This window comes from Cynara cardunculus (genome assembly GCF_001531365.2).
Source record: "Cynara cardunculus var. scolymus isolate 2C chromosome LG 6, CcrdV1, whole genome shotgun sequence".
Classification (NCBI taxonomy): domain Eukaryota; kingdom Viridiplantae; phylum Streptophyta; class Magnoliopsida; order Asterales; family Asteraceae; genus Cynara; species Cynara cardunculus.
This window is the reverse complement of record NC_037533.1, coordinates 4302297-4313116: the sequence shown is the minus strand read 5'-3', so window position 1 is coordinate 4313116 and position 10820 is coordinate 4302297. Positions and strand designations below refer to the sequence as shown.

At 32.3% G+C, this 10820-nt stretch overlaps 1 protein-coding gene across 2 annotated transcripts; it reads right to left on the bottom strand.

The window, feature by feature from the left end:
- Positions 1-3427: 3427 nt before the first annotated feature.
- On the bottom strand, positions 3428-4424 carry LOC112514932 (extensin-3-like). Of its 2 annotated transcripts, none has more exons than XM_025121574.1 (2): positions 3616-4424; positions 3428-3527 (listed from the first exon to the last, which is right to left on the bottom strand). In XM_025121574.1, the coding sequence occupies exon 1, from the start codon at positions 4419-4421 to the stop codon at positions 3630-3632; it is 792 nt and encodes a 263-aa protein (XP_024977342.1). In that variant the 5' UTR covers positions 4422-4424; the 3' UTR covers positions 3428-3527; positions 3616-3629. The 2 variants fall into 2 exon arrangements, with proteins under 2 accessions (XP_024977342.1, XP_024977343.1); XM_025121575.1 differs by having other exon boundaries at positions 3630-4424.
- Between the last annotated feature and the right edge of the window lie 6396 nt (positions 4425-10820).

The window sequence follows — 10820 nt, the reverse complement described above, 5'->3', positions numbered from 1 at the left end:
ACCCATTTAGTACCAATAATCGTCTTATTATCAGGACGAGGTACCAATCTCCAGACTTTGAGTGCTTYGAACTGRTTCAGCTCTTCTTGCATTGCTAATATCCAATACGGATCTGCTAAGGCTTCAGAAACCTTAGTCGGCTCAATTTTACTCAAGAATGTGGAATACARACACTCATTAGCAGTCGCGGACCGTGTACGAATAAGTGCTGATGGATCACCAATTACTTGATGTATTGGATGATCTCGGGTCCACTTCTTGCTATGAGGTAAGGGAGTATAAGAACTTTGATCTGAATTTTGATCAAYATAAGAACTTGGGGAGTTTATAGGAACAGGTTCAGGTGAAGGTTCAATATTTGGAACTAGGATAGGTTGAATATCTGATTGAGGTGGATTATTGTCAACTGGTTCAACCAACACCTCTTGCATTTCAGAAGTTTCACCCTCTTCACATTGAACGGGATTGATCAGATTCTCCATTTCTATATTTTCATCGACTTCTTCTGCTACCTCTTCTGTTTCAGTTACGGGCACATCAGGAGATGGACCCGATAACTGTTGTTCAGTTAAATTTTCCCTGATCAAAAYAATAGACWKATTMGGCTTATTATCAAAATATTCTTCATAAAAGTGTTCAAATAAGAAATCTAAATCAGTTTTATCAGAGTTAGAAGACCCAGGTTGATCAGCTTTCCGCGTAGTGTTAATTATAAGACCGGGTCCTGAACTGACTTGTTCAGAAGCCACATCAATTACTTCATCAAATGATACATTCATGCTTTCATTGATGATTTTGGTCCTTGTGTTGTAGACCTGTAGGCAGCGGATGTCTTCGAGTATCCAACAAAAACTGCTTCATCAGCTTTAGCAGCGAACTTCCCTCTGTCCTCTTTRTCATTTAAAATGAAGCATCTACATCCAAAAACTCGAAAGAAATTGATGTTAGGTATTCTTTTATTTATAATCTCATTGTGAAGTCCAGAAATCATACAAACATGATAAGAATGATAAGATCTTCAAGAATTAAGATGAATAGAAAAGTAGAGAGAATATCATCAAAGATTGATTTGATTGATAGAGAGAAAATTACAGCTCTAATCTTGATTACAATTCTGCTAATCACTTGGTAATGACAATTACAAGGAAAATACTATTTATACTAGGAAATAGTAAAGCTACTCTATTACAATATAAAACTACACTAAGGAGAAACTTGAATACAACTTTAACGCTCTTACTCAAACCCAACAAGGATGATGATGTTGCTTGATGGATCGGCTCGGGTGCGACAAGGCATGTGTGCAAGGATTGATGTTGGTTCACTTCGTTGGAACATGTTGAAGACGGATCCTTGATTAACATGGGAAACGAGTTAAGCGATCCCATTCTTGAACATGGCGTAATTAGACTAGAATTTAGTTATGGAAATTATATTGAACCTTTTATTGTTTTGTACGTACCGAAAATTTGAAAGAATTTGGGTTAGGTAGTCTCTTGAATAAGTTAAGATATAGGCAAGTTTTTAGTCCGACAAGTTTGACTTGTCGAAGAATCACTTGTTTGTTGGATTTGGTTATTTGATAAATGGTATATTCATGTTAAACGTAAATAATGATAATAATAGTGTTGTTTCAAATTATGTTTTTGTTTCAAGTTCAAATTTTGTTGATTCAAGTTTATGGCATGCAAGATTTGCCATGTTAATTGTAAAAGAATGGTTGAAATGTCAAAAAAACGACTTCCGGCCTTTGATATTAACACCCAAAAATATAAAACTTGCATGTTAACAAAGATCATTAAGCAACCTTTTCCTATGTGAAAAGGGACTCTTCGGTGCTTGACTTAATACATAGTGATCTTTATGATTCGCGTTCAACTCCGTCTTTGGATAATAAAAAGTATGTTGTTAGTTTTATTGAAGATGCTTCACTATTTTGTTATGTATATATGTTACATACCAAAGATGAAGCAATTGATAAATTAAAAAAAAAAACGTAGGTTGAATTGCAAATGAATTGTTTTATAAAATGTTTATGCACCGCTGGTGGTGGGAGTATTATGACCCCATGTTTTTCTAATTCTTAGGAATCATTCATGAGACTACGACACCTTATACACCACAACAAAATGGTGTGATAAGAATGGAAAAATAGAGTTCTCAATGAAATGGTGAATTCTTGGTTATCATACTCAAGATTAAGTGATGGATTTTGGGATGGAGCATGTTAACAACTTGTTATTTATTAAATCCAGTTCACAATAAAAAGAATAAGAATGCCTCATATGAACTTTGGTTCAAGAAATGACCAAACTGGAATTACATTCAAGTTTGGGGCTGTCGAGTAGTTTCAAAAGAAAAACGTTGGGAGAGAAATGTATTGAATACATTTTTTTTTTGTTACGCCAAGCATTATAAGGCGTATAGGTTCTATTATAATTGAACCCAATGATTCTATAGCGATTCACACCATTATAGAATCAAGAGATGCATTGTTTGATGAGACTAGATTCTTTTCAATACCTAGACCAAATGACATAGTTCCAAGTACTAGTGGGACTAGTTTTAAGCTATAACACGAGATAGGAGGTGTAGATTGCACACTCGTGTAAGCTAACTAGAACCCGGGATTGTTGGACGGTTATGGCGAGTTACTAAGTGGCATAAGGCAATGGACGGGCCGTGGCTTTCTGTTCATAAAAAGAGCAAGGACCATGCTTGAAACAGAATGCTGAGCATAAACCGTGTGTTTTTCTTCTTGAAAATGGCAGGGTTCATGCGTTCAACGACAGAAGATTGAGCAAGGGTCGTGTGTTTTTCCTCTTGAAAATGGCACAAACAGTGTGCCAATTGTCTATGTGCTTTTCGATTGTTTAGCACATGCCATGCTTTTTTACACTTGTAAATGGCACGGACCGTGTGCTTTTTATCAGTTTTGTAACTGATGTAATTTTTTGTAACTGCCACTAATTATGTCTTGCAATCAATCTCATTTAATGGGAAACTACTAATAGTATTATTGCAGGATCGATTACGATTCTCCTGTGTTTAAATATGAATGATTTCTTCCAAAATCGATAACGAGAATTTGACATTATCCTCGAGTGAATTTCGTGATACCCGGGCAAAATAAAGTTGAAATATCATTTAAGGAGAACAAGCTCTCACACGATCTCAAATTTTATCGCGGTTTTTTTTACACTCTTCTTTTCTCTCAATTTTCAGGGTTTTCATCCAACAACTATTAATATAATGGTATTAAGAATATTTATAAATCACAATCTATTTCGCTAACATTTCAAAAAATATTAAAATAATTATTTTTTTGTTATAAAAAGTTAAGACACGTTGTTTTATAATTTCATCCATTTTTATAAGACGTGAAATACATAATAATTATTATATGATCATATACGGACAGAAAAATGAAGAAAAAGGAAATATTTATTAAAATACAAATAAAGTACAATCAATTTCCGTACATCTGAAATAGCCTCTCATTCAGTCAACTTCTTGTTTATTTAATCCTGCAAACAAAATATGAGTAAATTATTTTTAATAAAAGAAATGTGCATGAAGTTGAATATATATGGTTTCATGCATCAAATTAGTTACCTTAGACGTCTTACTTAATAGTGAGGAGGAGGTGGTGAACTGTAGAAATAATGTGTGGGTGGCGACTTCTTCACCGGCGGTGGCGGGGACTTGTGTACGTAAGGTTTCTTAGGTGAAGGAGGTGGTGGAGACTTGTGAACTGGTGCTGGTGGAGGTGGAGACTTGTACACAGGCGTAGGTGGTGGGGGGGACTTGTATACATAAGGTTTCTTTGGTGGTGGTGGTGACTTGTGGACGGGGGTTGGTGGTGGTGGGGACTTGTAAACCGGGGATGATGGTGGTGGAGACTTGTATACATAAGGTTTCTTTGGTGGTGGTGGTGACTTGTGGATCGGGGTTGGTGGTGGTGGTGACTTGTGGACCGGGGTTGGGGGTGGTGGTGACTTGTATACATAAGGTTTCTTTGGTGGTGGCGGTGACTTGTGCACCGGGGTTGGGGGTGGTGGTGACTTGTATACATAAGGTTTATTTGGTGGTGGCGGTGACTTGTGCACCGGGGTTGGGGGTGGTGGTGACTTATATACATAGGGTTTCTTTGGTGGTGGTGGAGACTTGTGAACTGGTGTAGGAGGTGGTGGTGACTTATAAACCGGTGGAGGTGGTGGGGGTGATTTGTAAACGGGTGGTGGGGGTGACTTGTAAACCGGAGGAGGTGGTGGTGGTGATTTGTAAACATAATGAGGAGGAGGTGGTGGTGGTGGGGATTTCTTAGGTGGTGGAGGTGAATGGGGGTAGTCAGCGGTGGTCAATGACGGCAAGCTTAAAGAAACGATAACCACCGCAAGGGTGATGAGAAGRGTGGCCATTGTGTGCCCTTTGGTTCCCATTTCTACTCAGAGCAGTTAGGATCTGATTTATGATTTTGTGCAAGCCCTCTTCATCCTTTTTATAGCTAAATATTTCAACTTTTGCACTTAAAATAATAACAAATAAAAGTTACGTAGAAAATTATACCACCAACTACATTGACTAAATTGTAGTGTGAAAATCGATTGGTTCAAATATTAAATGATTCAATATTATCCTACTAAATTAATATTTTTAATTTGAAATGAATAAAATAAAATACTATAATAAAATCGGTTTTATATGTTTGTCGAATTTCTTTTTGATTTAGTAGTGTGCTTAAAATCTCTAAGTGTTATGATTATAACGCTTAAGTTTATAGGACCAAACTATAAAATGTTACATCTAAAAGTATTAGAATACTATCGAATGTTTTTAGACATTTTAATAAATTTTCTAAACATTATTAAATCAAGGTTATTAGCTACTTTATAAGTTACAACAATTAAATTGATATCATACCCAAATTATTATTAAAGACGTAATAACTTGAGCCCGGTGAAATAAAAAGGAAAAAGTCAATCGTTTGAATAACTAATGTTTTTTTTAACATTTTTAACAGTTGTATATGTCCAAAATGCTAATATTTTTTAATATTTATTTTGTTATTATTTAATTTTTTTGTAGTTTAACTATATATTAATAATCTCATGTTAATCATACTTAAAATTCAAAACTTTACTTGCATATTTCAATGTCCAACTAAAAAAATATGTGATTTTTTTTATTCTCTTTGTTTTTCTAAACTTGAGATTCTATAATGCAAAAGTAATCTTGTCAATAGTTTTTTAAATAAATATAATTTTTTTTAATTTCTATTTTTAATTTAAAAAAAATTAGTTTGTGATTGAATATATAAATATTTTTTAATAAATAAATTGTTTAAAAGAACGTGAATCACAATAAATTAAAAGGTTAGAGATTATTAATGTAAATAATTTATTATAAGTCAAATTCAAATTTTGAGCAAACTAGACGACCAATAAAATTCACTCTTATAAATAATAAGAAAAGTATTGTACGAAAGACTTATTCACCGACATACTTGTACCTAAAGTCCTAAACCACAATATTTAAACCAAAACATTATAATATGTGATATTTTTGGTCTTAATATATTTTATTATGAGCTTTTCCAGGCTGGTTTTATGGTTTTTACACAAAAATAGCCTTGACAAAAAAAACTTATCAATGCTCGAGAAAAAAATATCAATTATAAGTAAATAATCATTAATTATTAACTTCTTCTTTTATCGATGTTCTCGTGTCTTAGGTGTAGAAGAACCACATCAATTCATACCGAACTTGGTGGTGAAACTCTAATACGGTGAAGATACTATAGGGGAGGTCCCGTGGAAAAATAGATCGACGCTAGGATGATAAAAAACTTCACCCATCCCGTTCTTGATACTTTTTTCGATATAAAAAAATGCAAAATAAAAAAGGTCGTCTTATTCAAAACCCCAATTATGACATCGCTTCTCTTCCACTTCACACCACGAAATGCATCGTTCTTATAGAGATAAAGACGCATTGACATCTTCTTAATCCGAAATGGCTGGGGAGAACAAGGGTTCCTTTTTGCTTTTTAACTCAGATGAAATTCTAGATGTACAATCAGGTCATGATAATACCTCGAGAAACTAGATCCAATAGCAAACTAAAACATTTATTTTAAATGAGTAATGATGGTTTGACCTGATCGTTGGATTCAAAAGAGTATCCTCACTAGATTACTAAAATCTAAAATGAAAATTTAAGATTTATAAATCAGTTGTGTTCTACTTCGACATTTCTTCATATTTAGAGATTATAACATTGATTATATCAGTAAAATATTTTACAAATTTCTTATGATAATCGGTTTTGAAGAGTTCATCGAATTTGAAGAATTTGACACTGTTCTGGTATCTTCTGAGTCAAATTAAGGTTTTAAATTCACAATTCTTAAAATATTCATTTTCTTATTTTGAAAAATTCATTGAAGATTCTATAACTCCTACATTTAGGGTTTCAATTCAGCTTTTTGCCAATATTTGTAGTTTTGTTAGTTTTATTTCATTTTTTTATTTATAACCCTTGAAATCAGATATTTTACGAATTCTACCAAAATAATTTAATTTATCATTAATAGAGTTCGCCACTTTGTAAGCTTATAACAATTAATCTTACCTTGAGGTTCCAGGTTCAAATCCAAGGAGGAATAAAAATCCCCTTGTGGCCACGGAGGTTTAAATGCGGTGACTCCGGGCTATCTGCAAAATAGGTGGTTGCCCTGGGATTAGTTGGCTCGCATAGCGGGTTGGATATCCAGGTTAATAAAAAAAAAAATCTTTGATGTAGCATGCAATATGAGAAAATTAGGTTTATAAGATGTTTAAAATGTCTAAATGTTTTAATAACATATTTTATGGGAAAAAAATTATAGGACTAAATAATAAGACATCTTATATAAAAGTTTTATAATAAGTTTATAAGACGTTTTTTGATATTTTAACAAAATTTTTAGAACGCTATTGAAATAAAAATGTTTTAGTTATTTGAAAATGAGTCATATAAAATGATGGGTTTATAGCACATTTCTTAAATTGTCCTATAAAAAATAGATAATATGATACTTTATTTTAAAAGCATCCTAAAAAACCTGTTATAACGTCTAAAAACATTTTACAAACTCATTGTAACACTTTTAGATAAAATGTCTATAAATGATGATATTATGGCTTGTTCATTGGAATTCATAGTGTTGGACCACAACATTCTCCTATATTATATCTATCTCTTATTTTAAATTGTATGTATTTATTTGACCATGTATCTATATCTATACTATATTAAAAACCATTTTTAATGTATTAAGTGTTGTTTATTGATACACATTACTTAAAATTCAAGTTTATAAGTAAATGATGCATAAGTACAACATTTTAAAGCTATATATTTGAATTCATATAACTAATTGTGATAAATATAATCAAATAAATGATAAACATATCATTTTAAATATAAAGAATCTAAAATATAATTAAAATAATTATTGAATTCCAACAAAATAAATAATTATTATCTTTATAAAATGTTATATTATTAAACCAAAAATAAATTATTTCATTATTAAACTTAAATTAAATTATGTTTTATTAAACCTAAATTAAATTATAATAAAAATTTGAACTAAAAGAATTATAAAAAAACGAGTTCTTTTAAATTGTTAATTTCGATAAAAATTTATGGGGTCTTCAAAAATATATTTTATTCAAATATAAAAGCATTATCGTTTTCTTAAAACCATATTACAAAATCAACAAAGACAAATAATAAATAAAAATATTAAAATCAAAATATATATCATTGTATTGTGCAAGTAGACTTCTAGTATAATTATAAAGTATTTGGTAAAATTTCTTCAAAATAAATTGATTAGATATTAGGTATATAAATACATAAGATTATAACTTTTTTTACAACTTCTTACCGCATAAATACCACATTCTAAAGTTTCATATTTGAACTACATAAAACCAAGTGATAAAAACGTTCAAGTACAAGACAAGCGTTAAACTCTGCTAATACTCCAAAATAGTGAAAATAACTAATATAACTCATTCAGTTATTTTTCTTTTAAGTTATAATTCATATGGTTTTACATGTTTTTTTTTTCTTGTATGGGTATATTTTTTATGTATCATATATCAAACATATTTTCATTTTTTTTCACACACAATACAATCCTAAATTTTTCATATTAAAAACATCATTGTATTAATACTGCATATTTCACATGTGTTGTAATGCACCAATTTCTCAATTTTCATATAAACCACATATTTCATATATAACATGAAATTTAAATAATTACCCAATGGTCCCAAATATACAAAGTTCTTCATTATAAAAGTAGCTAGAGAGTTGTCATTTGCATCAAGTACATGTAACAATACAACTTTCAAAAATCCACATATGTAAAGTTAATCATAACATCCTTCACATTTTCCCTTTTTCCTTATCCTCCAATTGTGTCCACCCTGTAATGCATATTTTAAATCCCAAATGAGGTTTAGACCATAAGGTTTAGTGAGAAATCATTTTTTTTCCTATTACAGGATGAAATTACCAAAACACTTATAGAAAGCTCATATTTGTATAAATAACAAATAAACAATGTTTTATCCAAAACAAACCTCTTTTTGTGGCATCCAATGAATGAGACAATCTATTTTCATCGTATTAAACCCATGTATCAATTTTATCGAATCAAAGATATAACATATCAACTTGTCGCATCTCATGGAGGAGATTACACCTTTTGTCGCATCATACTTGTATTATATTAATTTGTCGCATCATTTAGATGCGATAACTCAATCCTCGCATCTCAAGGATGCGATAACATTAACTTGTCGCATTACACACATGCGATAAATCCAATATGTCGCATCCAATAGATGCGATATTCTCAATTTATCGCATCATACTGATACGATATAACCCACTCATCGCATCACTCTAATGCGATAACCATAACCCATAATAAAAAATCATCATTTCCGTATATTGATTATACCTCCCTTACACCAGTATACCCAGCTGTTAGATCCCATAATTCTTACTGTAAAAGTAATGAAAAATGTACAAGTATGAAAGCACCGAGGACCGATGGAAGAAGAGCTGGAAAAGACCTAAGTGCTTAAGGCAAACCAGAGATGGGATGAATGGTCCATAAGTGTGATGAACAATGCATCTCCATCACCCCTCTGGTTATTAGCATTTAGCAGATTCAACAAGATTTCAATCGGAGATATCCAAGTAAAGAAGAAATGTAAAGACTTCTGGTTGAACATACTACCTAGAAGACAACTGGAGATGACTCATCGACAGCTGGAATTCGGTTACACAAGGTAGTTATAGATAACTCCTAAATTCTAGATAGGTATCTTTTCCCTACAATATCTCATAGATATCTTTTCACTAGATTGTTATTTTTTAGGACTAGATTGCTAGTATAAATTGTTATCATATGTCTTGTAAATTATTCATTCATTCTCATTAAAGTTATTATAGTGAAATCCTTTGAAGCTTCATATTCTCCTGAATATTTTATAAGTTGTTCTTCACTATTCTTCATTCATACGATAGATTTAGGTTTTATAACATAAATCTTAGTGTTATATTGAGAGATATGGAATCAACAATTGGTATCAGAGCAAATTGATTGTTTTTTCAATCAAAACAATCAATTTGAATATGAGTATTCAAATCTCTCAATTTTTCTCCATTCTTAAATTTTCTTATTCTCTTTTAAATCTCTTCAATGGCCAAATGGAATTCTGCCTACAGTGTTGATTCCCTCACCAAACCTCCAACTCTTCAACGTGAAGAGTATCCGCAATGGAGGATACGTATGGTGAATTTTCAGGAGGGGATGGACAGAAATCTCCTCAGATCTATGATGGAAGGTCCGTATATTTCTCAAACTCTTGTTCCAAGAGTTCCTGGAACAAGTACCACCACAGAAGTTGCTGCTTATTATATGGTAAAGGATGAGAGCAACTGGGATGAAGACGACATTGAGAGGGTAGAGGCAGACAGGAAGACCAAGAGGCTGATAATCATGGCTATTCTCAATGAAATATTCCAATCTCTGGATGCATGTACAACGGCTAAAGAGATATGAGATGAATTGGCAAGCCAACTGGAGGGAGGTGCTAATACGAAGAAAAATCAAAGGGCGCAATGCTTGAACGAATATACGAACTTTAAAGCATTGCCTGATGAACCGATACAGAAGAAGTATGATCGTTTCAATACTTTGATAAATCAATGCTGTAGAAATGACATTGCAAGGACCAAAGAGGAAAATAATGTCCTTTTCCTCAAAAGTCTCGGTGATGAGTGGATTCAACTATCGATGTCTTTACAAGCAAATCAATACTTAGATAGTTGGTAACTTCATGACGTATATGGAACACTTGTTGCCCAAGAGCAAGATATCTTGAAGAGGAAGGTGTCCATCGGAGGACCTCTTGCCATGGTAGTTGAAGAAAAGAAGGTTACAAGGAGCTCTTTTAAAGAACACAAGAAGAAGAGCTAGAAGGCCTTGATAGTTGAATCAAAATCTGAAGAAATGTCAAACTCCGATGATGATCTCAAGGAATTTGCCAAATCCCTTGCCTTGATAACCAAACAGTTCCAAAAAAAAGTTTGTCAAGAAGCTCTATGACAAGGACAATAAAAGAGACTCCAGAAGGGAGAGATATCAGCCATCCTATGGACAGAAGATGGTTAGATTTCATCAGAGAAATGAAATGAGAGAAGAAAGAGAAGACAAAGAAGAGAAGGAGGAGATGGAAGGAAAGATG